Consider the following 20,785-nt stretch of genomic DNA (forward strand, 5'->3'; position numbering starts at 1 on the left):
GAGTGCTTAACATACTGTAAACTGTTTCTCTAATACAGGACCCTTAACGCTCCTTTTCTACTGCTGATGGGCACACACAGTTTTTCTTTTGAATTGCCAAGCCAGCAAGTGTCTGCAATGAACAATGTGATGGCAGCAAGTCTATCTCTCTATTCCTTTCTCTTTCTTTCTCTTGTGTGTGACATCTCTACTATTTCACATAACTAATCCACCATCTCCCCCTCGTTCCCCTCAATCAGCCATCTGTGGGTCTCGCCTCTCAGGGCTCCATTTGTGAAGTGTTAGGGGTCATAGTCTAGAGTCTAGACGGTCAAAACAGACATCAGTGTTATCTACACACATATTGTTAGTAATCATTTTAGAGTAAGCTAATTTCACAGTTATAAAATAGACCTCAGAGCTATGTAAAACAGATCAACATCAGGTATCACATTGCCGCAAAGTCACTGTACTGTAACTCTTCTCGGCTGTTGTTTTGTTACGTTTACATCCCTTGTGCATTGTCCAAACAGGTTATTTAACGTATTTAGTAGTGATTTAGTGTTCCGGTCAGAGCTGGGATCAATTCAGGAAATTCAAGAAGTCCTCATTGCTTTTCAGTTTTCAGTTTACTTCCTGCATTGACTGATTACGGCTCCTCTCAGTTTGACAGCAGCCAATGTTTTTCACAGTCAGATGAGGCTGTATTACGATGCTTCTGCTGCTGACTAATGCTTAAAAAAAAAGAGCAGAGCTACAGCTACCCCCTTTAAAACAGACTGCTCTATGCTGCTATGCTCCTGTCTTGGCATGCTTTTTTAACAGGATATAAACTCATCAGTGAGACCCTTGTAGGACTATCTAAATGTTCAACTGCTACTTTTTGTCTCGCATCCTAACACCTCGCATCCTTTAGAAAGGAATGTCAGCTCCACATATTTATTTTATGGGCCGGAAAGGATTGTGTTCCTTGAAAATGTTTGTCAAGTGATGTTCAAATGACTCAGTCAGTGTATTGATCACAGATATCGTTTGGTTATTCGATCATGTTTGTGGAGATACACAGTTCATCATCGTAATTGTAGTTCAAGAACTGCCATACCGTAGTGATCCTCATGATCATTTGGGATAGTTTATATCTTATAAGTAAATAGTTTATTCATTTATTTTTTGATTCTAATGAATCTAACTACAGTACATACGGTATACTTGGATGGATGTGTGGTCTGGATGCAGATCCGTAGCTCTACAGGTGTCATAACCTAAATGTACTTGGCTTGGTGTTGTTGTGTGCTCCCCGAATCGTGTTTAATCAGGTCTCCCAACGTCGCTGGGTCCGCTTCCTCCCCTTCTGAGGCCGAGGTGATACCATCGTCATTCCTGTACCGCGTCCTGTGCGTGGCAGTGCCCCTCCAGTTGCTCCTCCTCCTGCTGCTGGTGGGCATGGCCTGCCTGGTGCCAATGTACGAGGGGGACTTCAGCTGCAGCCAGTCCAATAACTTTGCCCGTTCCTTCTACCCCATGCTCAAATACACCAACGGGCCCCCTCCTGTGTAGTCTATCATGACAGACCAAACATTTGGTTCTGGGTGCCGAGCGAGATTACTTCCGGTATATTCCAGCCTGGCCCTGGCATGGAGACGAACCTGAGGAGGACAGTTGGGGTTTTTGAACATCATCACAGTCTGGGGTTTTTAATTGTATTGGAACTGTTTCAATGCTCCACTACCTTGCAGCTTCCATGAAGAATAGACAGATAAGCAATGCCGTCATTCGGCTCCTTGTGCCCCCCATAAGCAAGAAACATAGGAACCCAAATCTCAAACTGATCTTTGGACGTGTCTTCTTTGTGTGGATGGAGTACAGCAGCTGTCTTAACGTATCTTTTGTGGCTGATAGAATCACTCATGTCATCATGTATAGACGGGAAAAGCATTTTTTTTGGAGCAGCACATGTAAGAACCAAAAGTGTTTCTGACTGCAGTCAGTGGATATCAACTGGATGCTGGAATTGTTGGGTTGAAACACAGCTGCCATTTGACACCTAGTTCAATACAGAACATGTAACCTGTGAATTTGCCTGTTGTAACAATTGAACATTTGTAAGATAACATTTTAAGATGACTTTCATTGCATTTATTTTTTACATGTATTTTGGCATGCAGTTATAATCTTTGATTTTACTTATGCTTTTACTTGATACGTGTTGAATAGTTGATTTTTTTTTTAAAATATGAACTATACTGTGTGTGTAAGAATCTATTTAATCTGAATTGTGTTTTGAGTGTGTATGTAAAACAAATGAAATAATGAGAGTTGTTTGCTCTAAACTGTTTGACTGTATAAGAAACCTTTAAAAATATGAACTGTATGGAAATAATGTACTGAACACATTTTGTTGTTATTTTTCTAATTGAAAATATGGAAATGATCTACTTACTATTAATCAAAACTATAACGAATTATAAAACAACTGTATATTTTCTATGGCTCTGTGCGTTCAGTATTACATGTATAACAGTCCAGGATTACTTAACATGTTCTGTACATAATATAAATGTATATCTATAATGTATATCTGAGCCTAAATCACAAATATTGAATGCCAAATTCTCATTTTGATTGTGTCTTTTATTTAAAATGGCTGATTCAGTGCTATTGACTTGACAGTAAGTGGATCTGACTTTGGATACGACATAAACTCATGTCAAATGATGCATCTCAAATGAATACATTTTTATCATTTAAATAAATCATTCATATCATACAGGTGCCTGTCCTGAGCAGAGTCCTCAGGATGAGCAGATGTACGCTTCGTTCACAGGAGAGCCTCGGGGCCAGTGGACCTCTGAGAGAAAGCTGAACAGGATGTGACAGACCCAGAGGTATCTCGGTCCTGGAGCTGTAGGAGATGGTGGTTCTGGTAGTGGGTAGGACAGGGCCAGGACAGGGCCAGGGAGTGGTGGTGGAGGTCATGGTGGGGGTGAAGCAGGCTCTCCAGAGATTTGATGATCTCATAGTTTGGAAGGGCCAGGGCTGAGACATCCAGACCTAAAATCTGAGAGACCACCATACGGAAGTCTACCAACTGAAACAACAGAGTAAACATACCGCCAGTCAGGTTTCGGGTGGAATTTTTCTGTACTCCTCAATCAAATTATATTATGTGTGCGTGCGTGCGTGCGTACATGCATGTGCATGTTAATACGACTATGTATCCATCCATCCATCCATCCATCCTCCCCACCTCTCTCTCTCTGTCAGTGAGCTGAGTCAGGGTCTGTCTAAGGCTGGTCAACTGCTGCTGGGCCTCCCTGGCCAGATGCTCCTGGCTCTGTAGGTCTGTCTTGGCTGTGCTGAACTTCTTCTCCACCTTGGCCTTGCCCTTCTCCAGGTCCTCCAGTCTCTTACTCTGCTCCGCATTGGTCTGACTCTGCTCCAGGACTTTGAGCTTCGACACATCATTCCAAATTGGTCATGAATGTATTTTGATCATGTTACTTAACAACAACATAACATTAGAAAGTATAGTCTTTAAACAATTATTCCCAATTTACATATAAGACAGTGCTTAGGGGTTTTAATAACCAACTTTTATTCAAACTCAATATGCAATCTTGTAGCTACAGGAAGTCGCCAGGAAATGAAGTTATATGACTCTGCCTCTAGAGGATGTGTGGGCCTGAGCTGTCCTGCCCTCTACCTTCAGCTCGTTGGTGTGTGACAGCTGGGCCTTGAGCTCTGTGATGGAGACCTTACTGGATCCTAGTTCCTCCTGTAGTCGCTCCACCTTCTTCTTTAGGATAGAATAGATACTTAAGATAGAATAGATTCTTTAGATACAGTAGAATACATACTTTATCGTCAGTTTAGTAAGAAACAGAAATGTGGCTTCTGTCTATCTTAACCTCGCCCCTGGATGTGGAGCTTTAGGGGTTCAGTTTTAAGGGGTAAGTGCCATGCTAAAGGGCACAATGGCAGGAGCTAGTACCTGGGATCACAGACCAGCAGCCCTTCAGTTGCCGGTTCAGTTTCCACTTTTTACACCCGTGCCTGGGGCTTGAACCAGCAACCTTCTGGCTACTAGCCCACCCCTCTAACCTCTAGGCTACCTGCATCTTCCGGGCAGTCACATTGGCGTCGTCTCGCTGCATGGCCAGAGCTGAGCGACTTCTCTTTTCCTCCTCTAGCTCAGACACCTTCCTCCTCAACAGCTCCATGTGGAGCTCCTTACTCTCCAACCGCTCCTTCTGGATCTTCAACTGCAGGTAACATGGTATACGGTAAACATGGTAAACAGGTGTTTAAGCACGACATACAATGATACTAGTAGATGGAACAGTAATGATAGTAACTAGATTGGCATAAATGTTGGCATGCGATCCATTATAAATACTGTACATTGTGGAATGCGGATCATACAAAAATGCTTGAGTTTTGTTTTATACAATGATGTAAGGTGTGACAATGTACACAACGATGTACGGTGTGCAAACAACCCTCTGACTATAAACAAATGATATGTGCACTCTTAAGTTGTTGGTTCAGTAGCTACTAGTTTCATTTTGTGTACCTTTCGCTGTTGGTTGTGGGCCAGGGTCTTGCTCTCCACCAAAGCCGTCCCTTCTAGTTTTACAAGTTGCTCTGCCCGAGACAGAATGAGCTGAAGCCTCATGTCGTAGCCCAGGTCAGTGGCGATACCGTCTACTTTCATCCTCTCTGACAACTGTTCCAGGAACTGCTCATACTGCATGGGAAAACACAAGGCCCATATTTACATAGTGTCTCGGAGTTGGAGTGCTGCAATTTAGCCTTTTAAATAATATATGCCATTTAGTAGACGCTTTTATCCAAAGAGACTTAGTCATACAATGCATACATTTTACGTACGGGGGGTCATAACGAATAAGAGTTCTTAGATGCCTGTTCTTAGATGAGTACTCCTACTCTGGGGACACTTTGAATACAGGCCAAGGCAGTAATATCTCTGCTATTCTAGAAACATCCAAATCCATTTACAGTAAATATACCATTATGATTTTAGTACGAGGATGGTCCTGGTCCTATTAAGGTCCCTTTCCAGATGTGGTAATAAAAAAAGAAAAGCTCCCACACACATAGTATGCCGCTCCCGTGCTCTATTACCTCACTCTATAAACTGAGTTTATGAGGCACTTTTTCCTTGCCCATTCTCCCTTTGAATGGCACACATACACAATCCATGTCTCCATTGCCTCAAGGCCTTCAAAAGCCCTCTTTAACCTGTCTCCTCCCCTTCATCTACACTGATTTGCTTTGAATTATTAGGCTCCCCATTAGCGTCAGCTAGTCTTAGTGACGGGGTCCGACACATAGCGAAAAAGGCTTTACCAAAAAAATAAAAGACTTTAGAATTGACATCCGTTTCTAAACATTAACATGTAGTGTGTGTGTGCATCTATCAGTTAACACACGTCAGTACATACACACAACAAGTAGGTCACATGGGGGAGAGGCGTTGTGCCGTGAAGGTTTGCTGAGTTCCATCCACTCATGGCTCTGTATAATACTGTATGTTTCCTTGAATTTGTTCTGGACCCGGGGACTGATTTGAAGTGGATTTAACTAATGACATCAATAAGGGATCATAGCTTTCACCTGGATTCACCTGGTCAGTCTATGTCATGGAAAGAGCAGGTTTTCGTAATTGTTTTGTACACCCAGTGTACGTTTTACATTTACATTTTCGTCTTTTAGCAGACGCTTTTATCCAGAGCATCTTACAGTTAGTGCATTCATCTTAAGATAGCTAGGTGGGACAACCAGAACGCTGCAGCCCGTCTGGTATTCAACCTTCCCAAGTTCTCTCACGTCACCCCGCTCCTCCGCTCTCTCCACTGGCTTCCAGTTGAAGCTCGCATCCGCTACAAGACCATGGTGCTTGCCTACGGAGCTGTGAGGGGAACGGCACCTCAGTACCTCCAGGCTCTGATCAGGCCCTACACCCAAACAAGGGCACTGCGTTCATCCACCTCTGGCCTGCTCGCCTCCCTACCACTGAGGAAGTACAGTTCCCGCTCAGCCCAGTCAAAACTGTTCGCTGCTCTGGCCCCCCAATGGTGGAACAAACTCCCTCACGACGCCAGGACAGCGGAGTCAATCACCACCTTCCGGAGACACCTGAAACCCCACCTCTTTCAGGAATACCTAGGATAGGATAAAGTAATCCTTCTCACCCCCCTTAAAAGATTTAGATGCACTATTGTAAAGTGGCTGTTCCACTGGATGTCTTAAGGTGAACGCACCAATTTGTAAGTCGCTCTGGATAAGAGCGTCTGCTAAATGACTTAAATGTAAATGTAAATGTAAACCACATCTCAGTTATAGTAAGTCCATTTTTCCTCAATAAAGTATCAGAAAAGCCAATGCTAGTAGGAAAAAGGAGTTGGTTCACGAAAGGCAAGGGTGTAGTTGTTTAGATATTTTTTGAGGAGGGGGATTGGGTGCTGTGGGATTATTTACTATAGCGTACTATAGCATGGAGGTATCAACAGTGTTATATACTACCGTAGTTATATGTTCTATATACTGTGTCTAACATTAGTTATAAAGACTTATCATTTTGGGGGGGGGGGGGGGGGCAGCAGCACCAGTGGAGAAATGTGTGGTGTTCACCTACTGCACACTCTACATGGTTGCCGGTGTGCTCACTCACAAGCTGTCTGTCATGACTCAGCCCATCTCGGTGCACGTCTGAAGTCATCAGCTCAGCTTCCAAACCCTGCAGCCTGTCGCTGAGGTCTGTGACCTGTTGCTCAGCCAGCTGGGCTCTCTGCAGGGCACTGTGGTGGAGCTCTGTCTGCCTGGACACATCCTCACGGACCTGGGACAGCCTCCTCTCCATCTCCTCCGTAATCTGACAGGAAATATTGGCGGCCAAAACTTAAAAACACAACTACTGATAAAGAATAACTACTCAAGGTTATTGCAATGCGCACCCACTTTAGGCTATCGTTCAAACATTGTATCTCCAGGTATAAAATGATTGAAAATCCTGATTGATTATCTATCAGTATATTATATTCTTGCCTATTGAAACTGTCACACGATGTAATAACAATGTAGCAGTATAAGAACAGAAAAAACCCTACTTACCGCTTTCATACGTTCCTGCCTGGTGCAGAGGTCCCCGAGTCTCTGTAGTATTTCCTCCTCAGTTGGCATGGAGAGACCCACCTGCAGAAGGGCCCCTACCTCCCCCAGGAGGGCCTGCAGTCTCCCCTGTGAATGGGGTCTCAAAATTTCTAGAATCCTTCAAACTGGATTTCTGGGAAAACCTGGGAATATTGCAATCCTACCTTTGTAGCCTGGTTTTTCCCCTGGCTGGTCTGGAGTTTCCCTTCCAGCTCCTGGATCTGCCTCTCCAGGCACCCTGCCTCTTGCTTGGCTGCCTCAACCACACGTTGATTGGCCTCCAGCCTCTCTGCTAGACTCTGGTTCTCCATATCTGTGCTCCTCTTGGTCAGCAAGGCACTATCTAAATCCTGGAAGACATATTTTGATAAGGAAATGCAAAATTGCAACAAATAACCATTTACTGTACATAATGCATGTATAAAGATTTAACACATTAATTGATGCTTATATACACAACAAAGATGACAGTAGTACACTACTGAGACAAGCCAATTCCAGGCTGTACTGCCCTGGAAAATATATCTCAGAGCCAGCAAAGTACAGCTCGTATCAGCACAAAGTGAATGTGTTTTAAAAGGATGCACATATGGATACATATGGATACATACCAGTCTGAGCAGATCGAGAGCCTCTGCACTGCCTGCTGTGTTCCTCCTCTCCCGGGCCACCTCTGCCACCAGTCTCATCACCGTCTCTCTGCTGGCTTTACACTCTACCTCGTAGGACCTCACACTCTCCTCCAACACAGAGACCCTCATCCTCAGTCTGTCCCTCTCAAGGCAGGGCTCCACCTGGGGACACATTAAGCAGGGCACAATGTTGTGGGAACAAGTTAAATATGTTATGTTAGTAGTCTCCGAGTGGCGCAGCGGTCTAAGGCAGCGGATCCCAGGCTTTATCACAACTGGCCATGACCGTGAGACCCATAGGGCGGCGCACAATTGGCCCAGCTTCATCCGGGTTAGGGTAAGGTTTGGCCGGGGGGGCTTTACGTGGCTCGTCGCGCTCTAGCGACTCCTTGTGGCAGGCCGGGTGCCTGCAGGCTGACTTTAGTTGTCAGTTGAACTCTGTTTCTTCTGACATATTGGTGCAGCTGGATTCCAGGTTAAGCGGGCGGGTGTTAAGAGTGTTAAGGGACACAATTTGGCGGGTCATGTTTTGGAGGAAACTTCACCTCTCCCAAAACCTGTTGGGGAGTTTCAGCGATGAGACAAGATCACAATTGAATATCACGAAATTAGGGAGAAAAAGTGGGTCAATTTAAAACAATTATAACAATATGTTAGGTTATGTTAAAGGACAACTTTACAACCTAATTTTCATTACCTGTGTATATGTGAAAATGGCAAATTACGTTTTTTTATTTAAAAAAAATATAAGGTAAAAAAGTTATACCAGATAACATCATTATTTTTAACAACAGTGATTTTCAAACACTGCGATTTGCGGTGACGTTTGCAGCAAAAAAAAAAGTCCTTTAAGTGTAGAACAAACATGCAGAATAAGGTCAGCTCTATTCATGACATTTCTATTTTACCTTATCCAGTTGTCTGCCTTCTGTTGCGGTATCAATACTTTCCATTTTATTTCTCTGTGTTATCTGTAGGTCGCCTTATAAATAGAATAGATATAGGTGAGAGTTTTGGGTTGGGATTTCAACCAAGTGCTATACAGTGCTGTTTCCAGGAGTCTCCAGGCAACAGAAAACATTGTCTCTCGTTTCACCACAGGGGGTACTGTTGTTCATGATCCTTTGCTTCATGATGACACTACAACGCGTCACTGCAACCAGAAAATACGGTAGCTGTTCAAATGAAACTTTATGCACAACAAGCTTGCGTTCAAACCTCAAACTGTTATGCGGATCTAGTGTGACTTAACGTAGATACTGTAGTCATTTGAACATGACAGCCATTGAAACATATTCTTGCTTGCAAAGCCTGATTTGGTGAGTTATTTTTTTTAGGTTAGCTAACGTTAACGTTACATCAAAGATATTTATAACTAAAGCCCCTTCTGTCTGGTTACATGCTCATTCATTTGAAGCTCGCTATTTAGCTATAGTACCTTGCACGTGCTAGTGCACGAACCATAGCTACATCATGGAAGGTTTGATTTGGGATAGTGATACTCTCCTTGCTTTATTGTGAGGTTCATGAACAGCCACGATATAGTGACCTCTGACCATAGCTAATGTTGCCCAGAACGTTTATTGTAATCTATCTAGCTAGCTATTGCATGCATTCCCAGTCAATGCCATTCACCCAAGGTCAATCTTCCTGCCCTGCAGTATAGCTAGCCATATTAATGTACAGTACATTGCCAAAATGCATTTCTATATGTAAAGGATTTATAATGGGGTCCTTTTGAATATAATTAAAACCCATAGTTGTTCCCATCATTATTCAATATTTCACTTTTATTGATTTAGCTAGGCAGAATGCTTATGTTTTCTCTTCTCTTTGCATTCCTGTGTACAGTCCCTCCATGCAGATAACATGCTCCGGACACTGTTGTGCCGTCTGAGGATACAGCAGCCTTTGAGGAGTAGGACATGTTCCGATGGCTTCACCCCTGTCAATATGTCGGACCCTGTCCGGCTGCATGTGACTCCACCTAGAACTCTATTCTAACTATATGTTCATCATAGGACCTGTCATTCAAACACACACACTCCCAACAGCATCAGAGGACTATCAGAGGAGACAGGAAGCGAGAAGTTTCGTAATGTGTCACCATGTTTCAGCACTGGTGTTGTGTCGCCATCAGCTATCATTGGTCATTCCACCTCCACCAGACAGTTGGGTGTCAGTATACAGAGGAGGCTCTATTCAACGGCCCCTATTAAACCAGTGACCATGCCTGGAAGTGGGAAGAAACTTCCTAAAGACCCTAGGGCCAAACAACCATCCAGAACCAATCAGCCGACCCCAAAGGAGGACAAGGTGATGCCGTCCACCAATCAGATTAGAGGGAGATGCCTAATGGTTGCATCTATTTTATTTATTTAACCTTTGTGTTTTTTGTAATAAAAAAATAAATAAAAAATTCCCTAGGGTTATTCAACAATCAAAATGATTTGTAGATCAATGACGTGTCAACACAGTTACATGCTTGGTTCGCATCAGTTGTCACAAGTATGAGGTCTTTTCGGGAAGGTAGAAAGAATTGTGAATGTGCGATTCGTCACTTTTGAATGGATTTTCTGACCGATGCATGCTACATTTGGATGGTTTGTGGTCAGTGGACCGACGCAGTCCTATTTTAAACATTTGAATAAGGAACTGATGCGTATCGGTGAGTCATTACATCCCCATCATTAATATATGCATGTGTTTTGGGGCTTTATATGCTTGTGTTTATATTTTGAGTTGAAACTTTAAATTGCCTATATGTATTGATTCACTGTACGTATTTATATATTTGCAGACATACATTTCGGTGTATTTCTTCATTCTGGCAAACTGTAATAATTCAACCAAACAATCCAATATCTCATCAACCCAGTGACTTGTCTGGAAGAAGCTGAGCCTATTGCCTGGCACTGCAGGTCATTTAGAAGATGCTAATTGTCTGTGGTCTTGCCATGTCAAATGTTATTCACATTCATATGAGCCATGAATATCTAGAGCACATACTTTTGGTGACAGCTGTCATCTCCTTTTAGTAAGTTTGTTGTGTTTGATTTTATAAGATAAAGTAGACTGAACTAACTTGCGTATTGTCATCACGTCTTGCTGTATTTAGTATAGGTAGAAGCATAGTGACAGAACCTTAACTCATCTGTAAGAAAGGCCCCGAGAGGCTCAGAGTGGTCCTTCAAGCCGGATGTAAATAGTTTTCATTTATTTTATTCACAGCTTTGAAATATAAAAGTGTTCATGCAACTATTTTATGTTTTGCATTTAGTTATTAGTTAATATTACATTTGAAGATAAAGAGGAATATATATATATATATATATACTGAGTGCACAAAACATTAGGACCACCTTAATATTGAGTTGCACCCCCTTTTGCCCTCAGAACAGCCTCAATTCGTCAGGGCAAGGACTCGACAAGGTGTCAAGGCAAGGCAAGGCATCCCACAGGGATGCTGGACCATGTTGACTCCAAAGCTTCCCACAGTTGTTTCAAGTTGGCTAGATGTCCTTTGGGTGGTGGAGCATTCTTGATACACATGGGAAACTGTTGAGTGTGAAAAACCCAGCAGCGTTGCAGTTCTTGACACGCATTTAAACCGGTGCACCTGGCACCTACTACTATACCCCGTTCAAAGGCACTTAAAGCTGCATTATGTCACTTTTTTCACTACCTGGCCAAATTCATATAGAAATGTGTGTTATATAGATCTGTCATTGTAAGAAAGTCGAAGAAGTGGTAGATCTGTTACATGTGCACTATTTCTCTGCCTCCCATTCTTAAGTTTCGTTTTTGTGTCTTTTACTTTCAGTTTTGTACACCAGCTTCAAACAGCTGAAAATACAATATGGAAAATATATTTTAGATGGTACAATTATTCTCTACACTATACTTGCTTGTTTTGTCACATAAACTTAAATTAAGCGAACTATTAGAATTTTATCAAGCAGGAAATGGCAGAGCGATTTCTGCATAGCATCTTTAAATATTTTGTCCATGTCTCAATTGTCTCAAGGCTTAAAAATCCTTCTTTAACCCCCCCGCCCATCTACACTGAATTTGAAGAGGATCTAACAAATTACATCGATAAGGGGTCATAGCTTTCACCTGGATTCACCTAGTCAGTCTGTCATGTTCTTAATGTTTTGTATACTCCGTGTATATTCACAGGCAAAAAAATGAATACACAAATATAGTTCTGTTGATAAGTTTGTCTGTGACCGATACATCACGTAACTCGTGATAAAATACACATTTTGTATTAGTATTTTGGTCTGTGTCAACTAACCATTGCAGTGCATAGTTTGAAAACTTGGCAATTCAACTATAATTCTGAGATAATGAAGATGGATGGCAATATTCATAGGAATGATGATACATGTGATACAAATTCTAGTCACTACACATGACTAGAGCAAATGTTGTATTACCGTTATGTGCTGAGTCGAGCAAACATTTAGTGTCTGACAGAAGACACAGTAACAACGCGAACAAATCTACATACCTGTATATCTAATCACAGTTTGTCTTTGCATTGTTTTGGTGAGCAGTGGGGTACGTATGTCCTGTGTTGAATGTAAGTGTTGTTATGTTGATAAATGGAAGGCTTCTGTTCAACCCACAAATTACAATTAACGCTAAAGAAAACTCAACTCAGATAAATATACTCTGTAGAAGGACAAACAGGACAAACATTTTCAAACATTTTAACATAAATATTATATAATATACATTAATTGTACCTCCCAAGTTCTGATAAGATGACATGGTTCCTTGAAAATGAACACAAATTGTATTTAAATAAGTAGAAGTAATTTACACATACAGTTAAACTTTGATATAATAACATTGAAACTAACATTAATGTATTCAACGATCCGAAGAATGTCTCCATTAGCTCCGTTGTGGTGGGTCATCCTTCATGTGCAGACTTCTATCTTCTCTTTCAGGTTGTTCGTTGGTAGTCCAGCACTCCTTTAGCTCGTTAAACCTAAGAGAAGAAAGTTCAAGGAGACATTATATTTGTGTACTTCTTCAAGTACTTAAATACTAAGTAGAATAACAAGAAATGTAAAGGACTGACTTAACAGTTTGGTGGAATGGCTGCAGTCTTATTAGGTATCACCTCCAGACAGAAAGCTTCGAGGCTCAAGTGCAATATCAAATATATCTCCACTGTCCTGCAGCGTCTTCTCTACTCCTCGATCTGTTTTTTTGCTTAGAACCTCCAAGATATTGGATTTTACTGTGCCAATATCTTCCTCAGCATCCAGCCACAGTTCTAGGTCATTCTCTTCCTCTATGTGTGGGTTAGACCCTACTGCATTGGTCATTACCTGTTCTGTTTCAGGGTTTAGGGTGTACAGCACTGTTGCAGGTGGGGCATGCAGTGGCACATGAGGTGCAGTGTCACTGGTTTGCTCAATTTGACTGACTTCACAAAGTTGAGCACTTTCCATTGATTCTGTTAGAACGCAGTCAGTATTCACAGAACTTTTTGCAATAGTACTTGCACTTTCTATTGATTCTGTTAGAAGGCTGTCAGTATTCACTGCAACTTCTGCAGTAGTACTTGGAGGTGGCCAAATAGCATGCGGTGGTGACTCTAATCCCGCAGACACAACTCCAGTATCTCTGGGTTTAATGTGGAGATGGACATGGGATTCAATAGATAGTCTCTTTTCAAACGACTCCACTGATTCCTTTGTTGATTCTACTACCATTCCCACTAGTTGCTTCTCATGCCCGCTAGTAGAGTCTGAAACATCAATGGCTTGATCTACTTCAGAATAAATCATGAATTCAGCCTCTGTTCCAAAAACATCTTGCACATCTGCCTGTGTACAAGACTCTGCAAATGTAGTGGGAACTGTGTCGTCAGGTATGCTGTTGAATTCAGAAGTGGGCTCTACAAATGCCTCAGGAGTTTTTCTATCCTCACATACTGTATCAACTTCGAGAGCAATCGAGGGCTCCGTTTCTTTTTCTGAAGGTTCTTGTGCATTTCCCTGAGTATTAAGATCGAAGTAGTTTTCAACTAAATGAATTGTCTTTTGCACCTGTGCAGTTACATGTGGATGTCCTTGACTCTCTATAACTGTGACCGCTGGTGTATTCTCTGGTGATTTCGAAACTTCTGCTTCACTCGATAATTCAACTTCAGCCTTTTCACTTGATTGTGGTACAACATTGGGGTCTTCTGATGAGTTCTGCTGCACATGTTGGACAATTTCCTGAGTTATAATACTGCTGGCCTCTTCAAACATGTCGTCCTCAATCTTCTCAGTGGCATTCTCACCCTCTCCTTCGTCCTCCATTTTGTCACAAACGTCTATGACCTCTTTAATATCGGTTGAGGAAACCACCTCAAGTGCTGTCTCCACAATAGCTTCAGCTGAACCCTTCTCAGCATTTGCATCTGTTACTTGTACCTGGATCTCATGACCCTTGACATCAGTTAAGACAACCTCAAGAACTGTATCAACAATTGTTTCCGCTGATTCAATCTCTACATCCAACCCTTTCAATTGGATCTCATGATCAGTGACATTGGTTGAGTCCATTTCAAGCCCTTGATCAACAATTACTTGAGCAGACTTTAACGGTGCATCCGCCACTTGTACTATAATCTCGTGATCATCAGTTGAGCCCACCTCACGGGTTGTCTTAACATTTGCTTCATCTGATTCAATCTCAGTGTTCACCTGTTGTAATAGAATATTGTGATCATTTGCATCAGATGAGCCCACTTCAAGCACTATCTCAACCATTTCTTCAGCTGACTTTAGCTCTGCATCCGTCACTTGTACTTGGATCACATGGCCATCAACAAACTGTGCTGAAGGCACATTCTTCATCACAACCATGTCCTCTACCATAGCAGAGCATATGAGTGGTCTTAGAGCACCCAAAGGATCTTTCTTCTTTGGGGATTCTACTTCAGGTGCCACTACAGCAATCAAAGTTTTCAGAACGTCCTTTCCTTCAACCTGAGCTTCTTCTGAATTAACAGTGGTGACAAGTACTGGTCTTGCTTCTTCAAGTGGTCTTAGAGAACCCACAGGATCCCTTTTCTCTGGGGATTCTACTTCAGGTGTCACTATGGCAATCAAACATTCCAGAACGTCAGATGGTTCCGACATTGAAACGTCATGCATTGCAGCTGTGACATCTTGAACCTCACATGTGATTGTTTCTATAACTGGTGCATTCTCATTGTCTGCAGCATCCTCCGCAACATCCAGGAATTCCGCTTTCTCTTCTTCAAGAGTGAACTCCGTGAGAGGTTGTATGGAGATAAGTTTGTCTGTGAATGATACATCCAGACTCTCTCTATCAGGCTGTGGAGTTTCTTCTGCTACCACCTTTTCGTCAACCTGAGCTACGCCTTCTTCTGAACTAATGTAGGCTACAAGTTCTGGTCTTGCCTCTTCTAACTCATTTACCAATTCTGTTTGTGGGTCCTTTTCAGTTTCTATGCGCATGATTGGAATTGATTCATCTTCAGCTTTGTGTAAATCATCTGTAGTGATTCTTGCAGCATCAGACTCTTCAGTGTCCTCAGGTGCCAACTCTGTGGGTACTACCTCAGTGACCTCAGATGGACACTCTACCATAGGAGTCACTGGGCTTTTATCAACAAGATCAATTTGTTGAGACTCTTCACCTGTGCGGATTTCAACTGCATCTGATTTTTCATGAGCTATCAAAACTGTTGCTTCCTTCTCTTTTGGTGTGTGTAATATTTGTGGAGAAACTGAAATAGCTTCCAGATGTGGGCCTTTTCTATTTACCAATGAGAGAGTTTGGGTTCTGCTAATGGTATCAACAGTCTCATGCAGAAGTAACTCTGTATCCTTTAACTCGTATTCTATTGGGACAGGTGTTGTGCTGCCTGATGTTTTGGGGGACTCATCTGTCAGCTGTGACACTGCTGAAACCATTTCTGTTGTTTCTTCATCTAGAGGTTCTGGGGCAGTGACTGCTTCAGATGTCAACTCTATTAGGTCCTCGGCTATGGTATCGTCTTGAGTGGCTTCTTCAGGAGTAGACACTTCTTCAGGTATATCACTGAGTTGCTGATGTTTACTTATGAATTCCGTAAGGTCCTCAAAGTTTTCCATAGCAGTGGTGGATGTTGATGGGGCCAACTGTTCCACAGTATATTTTGCCTTCTCTGCTTCAGTGGGCAGGGTGTCTTTGGGTATGGTCGATTCGGTGAACGTGCTAGAGACGTCTGGCTGGGTTTCTTCTTCTGTTATGTGTATTAGAGTTTCTATAACAGCCTCAGTTGATATGTTGTGTTTCGCTCCTAGCTCTTCTGCATCAAACTCTGACATGGGGACCACTGCTGGCGTTTCAGAGTCCTCCTCATCGTCCGATCCAACACCCATATCTGCCTTGTCAGAAGAGATTGGTTCCTGCTTTTCTCCATGCTTTCCCTTTTTGCGTCCAGGGATGAGTTTCTTTAGAGAAAAAGAAGACTTCTCTTTGGTGATTTCGATGCCAGATTGCATCTGCTCTGGTGAGTTAACTTTGACAGCCTCCTCGGTTTTTGCCTTTGTTTTGGGGGTGATCAGCTTTTTAAGGTATTTCCATGTAGACACCCCTTCACTCCCCGAGGGACTTCCAACTTGCTCAGGGGAAGAGGTAAAATGTTCATAGCCTCTCTCCTGAGAACTGTCCAATGGCGACGCTGCAGTGTTTCCTGGTTCACATAGTATTTTACCTTCATTCATGGGTGCTTGCTCCTCTGAGTCCGATGTTTTTCTGCCCCTCCTCTTTGCAGATCCACATAGGAAAGCTTCCCAAGAAACAGATATATCAACCTTTTTTTTGGGCTCTTCTGTGATATGTTCTAGTACCTGTTCCCCTTCACTTTGCTTTGGCTCCTCATGTAAGCCTACAAGTGCTGACTCATCCTCACTCTCAGAGGATCTTTTGAGATGTCTTTTGGGTGTCATTCGTTTTTTGAAGGAAGTCCAGGTACCATCCTTCTTCCTTTCAATGTCAGAGGTTACATCATCTGATTCGTGGCTCAACCCAGCCTGAGCAGACACATTTACCTGCTCTGCTGATAATTCTTCTGGCAGAGAGGCAGTACTTTCTCCTTTCTGGTACTCCACTGAATCTGTGGATGACAGTAGATCCTCAGCTACATGCTCACCAGATCCAGTCAACTTGTCTGGTTTACTACCTCTCCTCTTCCTAGTAAGCTTCTTCAAACCAGCCCCAGACAAGAGCTTCCTCAGTGGACTTCCTTGATTTTTAGCTTTCTCTTGTGAGCTAAGAAGTTCAGCTTCATTTGAGATAACTGTGTGGAATCCCCAAGAAGAAGACTGCTTGTCAATAATATCCTGGACTGGACTTCCTTGGGTTTTAGCTTTCTCTTGAGAGTTAAGAAGTTTAGCCTCATTTGAGGTAACTGTCAGTAATACCACAGGAGCTGGCTCCTCTTCGGGAACATCCTCTGTGACTGTGACAAATCCCCAAGAATGAGACTGCTCTTCAAGACTTTCCTGTGTTTTAACTTTGTTTTGAGAGCTAAGAAGTTTGGCTTCATTTGTTTCAACTTTATTTGTTATAACGGTTACGAAACTCCAAGAAGGACACAGGTCTTCAAGAATATCCTGGACTGAACTTCCTGAACCAAGAAGTTCAGCTTCATTTGAGATAATTGTCTGTAATATATTAGTAGCTGTCTGCTCTTCAAGAACATCCTCTCTGTTTCCACTACTTTTAGGGACATTACTCATAATGAGTTCGGGGACATTGGATGCCTCAGCCATTAGGGAATCTGTTACTCCGGCTAACATTGTGGCTGCAATTTCAAATTGAAGTTCTTTCTCATTTTGTTCCCCCTCAACACCTGGACTGATCTCCTCTTTTGTTTGTTCTTGTTCAAGTCCAGCTTCCTCTGCTGTGTTTATGTCCTCCTGTTTTTCAATGCTTTGCAGTTCCTGTTCCTTCTCAACGGTCGCATATTCAGGCGTTTCCTCTTCTATAAGCTTTTTCTTTTTCTTTAAACCGGCAAAGATTCCAGTAGTGAAAAACTTCTTAATTGGGGATATAATTTGTTCTTCAACATCCAGAATGGTTGGTGCTGGTGCCTCTGTCTCTTCAGTTGGGAAGACTTCCTCCTCTACTTTCTCCTTGACTTTGTCCTTAGATTTCTCATTGACTTCTTCCTTTGGTTCCTCTTTGGGTTCATCCTTGGATTCGGTCTTGGGTTCTTCCGTAGGTTCTTCCTTGACTTCATCCTTAGGTTCCACCTTGTATTCTTTTGTGGGTTCTTGATTAACCTGCTTGTGTATTTTTCCTGTCAGGAAAAAATGTTTCAATGGAGACATTTCGTCAACTATCGGAACCAGTGGGGCTGGTGCCTCTGCCTCTCTCTCTACTTTTGCCACTTCTTCAGGTGTGACTTCCTCCTTAGGTTCTATCATTTCTGTGGTATGTTCCTTGGTGGTTTTATAGAGAAAATGTCACAAATGTGAGGTCTGTCATCATATGGCAAGAGGTACAATCATCAGCAGGTTCCTCTGTTGTGTCATCAACAACCTCATTCGGTGCATCGTCGATATGCGCTTCTTCTAGTGTATCATCTAGAAGCTCTTTTTGTGTATCATCAGTAGGCTCATCTGGTATATCATCAGCAGGCTCTTTTAGTATTTCGTCAACCAGTTTTTCTAGTGTATCATCTATAAGCTCTTTTAGTGTATCGCTAACAGACTATTTTGGTGTATCACCAACAATTGATTTGATTGTATCATCAGTCAGATCTGCTCTGCTCGGTATTCTCCTCAGCATTATCTATAGTGGTCTCTTTTGTGTCCTTGATATCCTCAGGAGTTCTTGCTTCCATCTACTTTCTTAGGGCTCACTTCTTCTTGTGTTGTGTCAGTCTTTTTTCAATGTAAATTTTAAACCAATTGAACTGAAGATTTATTTTTAAACGTTCATTGACTTTATTTCATTTAACTTCTGTTTCAGTCTCATTTGTTGATGCCTCATCGTCTGCATCTGGTGATTCCTTCCCATCACGTTTTCCAGAGGTGGTATCTTCTCTGTGAGAGTCTCTATCGTCTCCGGAATGTCCTTATTCTGAGAAATCATAACTGACTTTGTCTCACCAACTGCAATGAAAAAAAAAACAAATATGCATTACCCAAAACTGTTAAATTACCTGATTCATACAAATAACCTATAATTATAAACTACAAATAAACTCTTTACAACCACATATACAGCTTAATGTGAAGTGTTCACCATGATCGTAACATTGCAAGAACATGAGGAAACAACGGAACTCTTTTTCAAAGAAACCAAAAGTAAATCCTTTCTCATACACACACAAATGAACTCTCGTCCACACTGTGATGACTCACCGTCTGCAACGACCCTGTCTTCACACAGTCCGTTGACCTCCTCAATCTTTCCCGCTGCTTTTTCACTCAGCCCGGACATCTGTCCATTCTTTTGGAGTAACTAAAACGGAGAAGGGAATATTTTGAGATATATATATATATATATATACACATACATACAACATAACTTGACCTCTGGGGTGGGGCGGGTACTAAACTAGCATATGGAATTGTTGTAAGATAACATGGATCATTTAGCTATTTGATTTTTAATTTTAGGATCTCTTTCAGGTATCTTCTTTTTTTTTATATGGAATATATATACTTATATATATATATATATATACTTTTTTAAATAAAATATAAATGCATTGAATAACACATTCATAAATGTAAAAAAAGACAGTAAAACAATTTATAATAATGAATAAGTGTTTTGAAGTGTCTGTCCTATATCTAGGAGATATATATATATATTTTTATATATATTTATTTTAAGCCCTTATTTTTGTTGGCACAAAACTACCTGCTTACTTTCATTCGTATGTATGGGTTACCTTCAGACATGACACTAGTGGGGCCATAGAGCAAAATGGAGAACACCATCAAGTTCGTGAGAGTAATAACATAAAAGTTTGTAGGCCAATTTTCGGGAATGTCTCATGGTCTGACAAACACAGCTGTAGCTCGGCCACCTTCCACTGCAGATGTGGAAGGCCAACATAGGCAGATGATATCTCCAGCTTATTTTCTTTATGGGAATGTTTGTATTATGTTAATTAGATTGATGCACGGATGTGCCAATAGACTCTTGTAAGGATTAAATACATGTAAATGCACTTTTTTTCAGAATCACATTTCCCTTTGGGAGAAAGGGGGACAGCTTTTAAGACTGCAATAGCAGTACTAGTGCATGAGTCATGTTATCCCTTAATGTTATTTATTGCTTTCAACTTATCAGGAACCAGGACGTCCTCTATGAAGTTATGATCATTTTGCATGCAAAGAATCTGAGAATTTGCCACCTCAGACAAATAAGCTTGGAAGATTTGTAGAACTTGGGTTACTAAAAAGGAATCTCAGGCACAAATGATTAACAGTAGTGTTTGTGCTGGGTTGAAATGTATTACAAGGAGACACCAATGCTGCTCGTCATTCTGTGACTACTAGACAACAAAGAACAATGGCAAAAGGGCCTCTGTCTCATCTTAAACATGTCAATGTTTTCACTGGTGGTCCACTTAAGAACCCGACAGACAAGTGATTCGCGTGGCTTGTGCTAGCAACTTGCTTTTATTGTTTTGTAGAATCTAAAGTGGTAAAATGTTAAGGTTTATCAATAAAATAAAATAAAACTTTCGCCTTATAACCGACGTCTCGAGTCATTACTCTGAAGATAGTTCATCTCTAATAACATTGCAAGAAAAATGCTGACCAAAAACACACAGCAAAGTACAAAGTCTTCATTTATTTCTATAATGTGATAATGTTCAAGGTTTTCTACACCGTTTTTGGGACCAATATGCATGAGACAAGGTGCAAAATAAACATTGCACAATGGTTCCTCGTGTCATTACATCGCTTTTACGTTGTGACAAATTCTTGTGACTTTTAGTGACGGAC

The 20,785-nt window shown here is 41.7% G+C and overlaps 3 protein-coding genes across 5 annotated transcripts in view; 1 reads left to right on the plus strand and 2 right to left on the minus strand.

Moving 5' to 3' along the window:
• Positions 1-2,595, plus strand: part of syne1b (spectrin repeat containing, nuclear envelope 1b) — a 134,948-nt gene extending 132,353 nt beyond the window's left edge. Inside the window, exon 151 of the mRNA XM_065003343.1 lies at positions 1,296-2,595. Coding sequence (XP_064859415.1) covers positions 1,296-1,536 — 241 coding nt within the window. The 3' untranslated portion in view covers positions 1,537-2,595. The remainder of the gene's footprint in view (positions 1-1,295) is intronic.
• Positions 2,596-12,742, minus strand: ccdc170 (coiled-coil domain containing 170). Of its 3 annotated transcripts, none has more exons than XM_029687594.2 (10): positions 12,656-12,742; positions 7,764-7,946; positions 7,317-7,502; positions 7,114-7,239; positions 6,674-6,874; positions 4,553-4,726; positions 4,092-4,241; positions 3,683-3,772; positions 3,227-3,430; positions 2,596-3,067 (listed from the first exon to the last, which is right to left on the minus strand). In XM_029687594.2, exons 1-10 carry the CDS (start codon positions 12,710-12,712, stop codon positions 2,798-2,800), a joined length of 1,641 nt encoding a protein of 546 aa, XP_029543454.1. In that variant the 5' UTR covers positions 12,713-12,742; the 3' UTR covers positions 2,596-2,797. The 3 variants fall into 3 exon arrangements, with proteins under 3 accessions (XP_029543454.1, XP_029543453.1, XP_029543455.1); XM_029687593.2 differs by having other exon boundaries at positions 3,683-3,775; XM_029687595.2 differs by lacking the exon at positions 12,656-12,742 and adding an exon at positions 8,693-8,870 and having other exon boundaries at positions 3,683-3,775.
• LOC135559456 (A-kinase anchor protein 12-like) lies at positions 10,371-18,386 on the minus strand. Its single transcript, XM_065004100.1, has one exon. It carries the CDS (start codon positions 18,239-18,241, stop codon positions 12,911-12,913), a length of 5,331 nt encoding a protein of 1,776 aa, XP_064860172.1. The 5' UTR covers positions 18,242-18,386; the 3' UTR covers positions 10,371-12,910.
• Positions 18,387-20,785: the final 2,399 nt, after the last annotated feature.

The sequence above is a fragment of the Oncorhynchus nerka genome, linkage group LG18 (genome assembly GCF_034236695.1).
Source record: "Oncorhynchus nerka isolate Pitt River linkage group LG18, Oner_Uvic_2.0, whole genome shotgun sequence".
Taxonomy (NCBI): Eukaryota; Metazoa; Chordata; class Actinopteri; order Salmoniformes; family Salmonidae; genus Oncorhynchus; species Oncorhynchus nerka.

What these genes read in the sequence shown, in the direction of transcription:
- LOC135559456 (XM_065004100.1), bottom strand. Translation starts at nt 18,241, where the DNA reads ATGATAGAACCTAAGGAGGAAGTCACACCTGAAGAAGTGGCAAAAGTA.
- ccdc170 (XM_029687593.2), bottom strand. Translation starts at nt 12,712, where the DNA reads ATGACCCACCACAACGGAGCTAATGGAGACATTCTTCGGATCGTTGAA. An exon ending in GGATCGTTGAATACATTAAT is followed by an intron (nt 7,947 to 12,655) that starts GTTAGTTTCAAT and finishes ATGTGTCCCCAG; the next exon opens with GTGGAGCCCTGCCTTGAGAG. An exon ending in CCCACAACCAACAGCGAAAG is followed by an intron (nt 4,242 to 4,552) that starts GTACACAAAATG and finishes TGTTACCTGCAG; the next exon opens with TTGAAGATCCAGAAGGAGCG.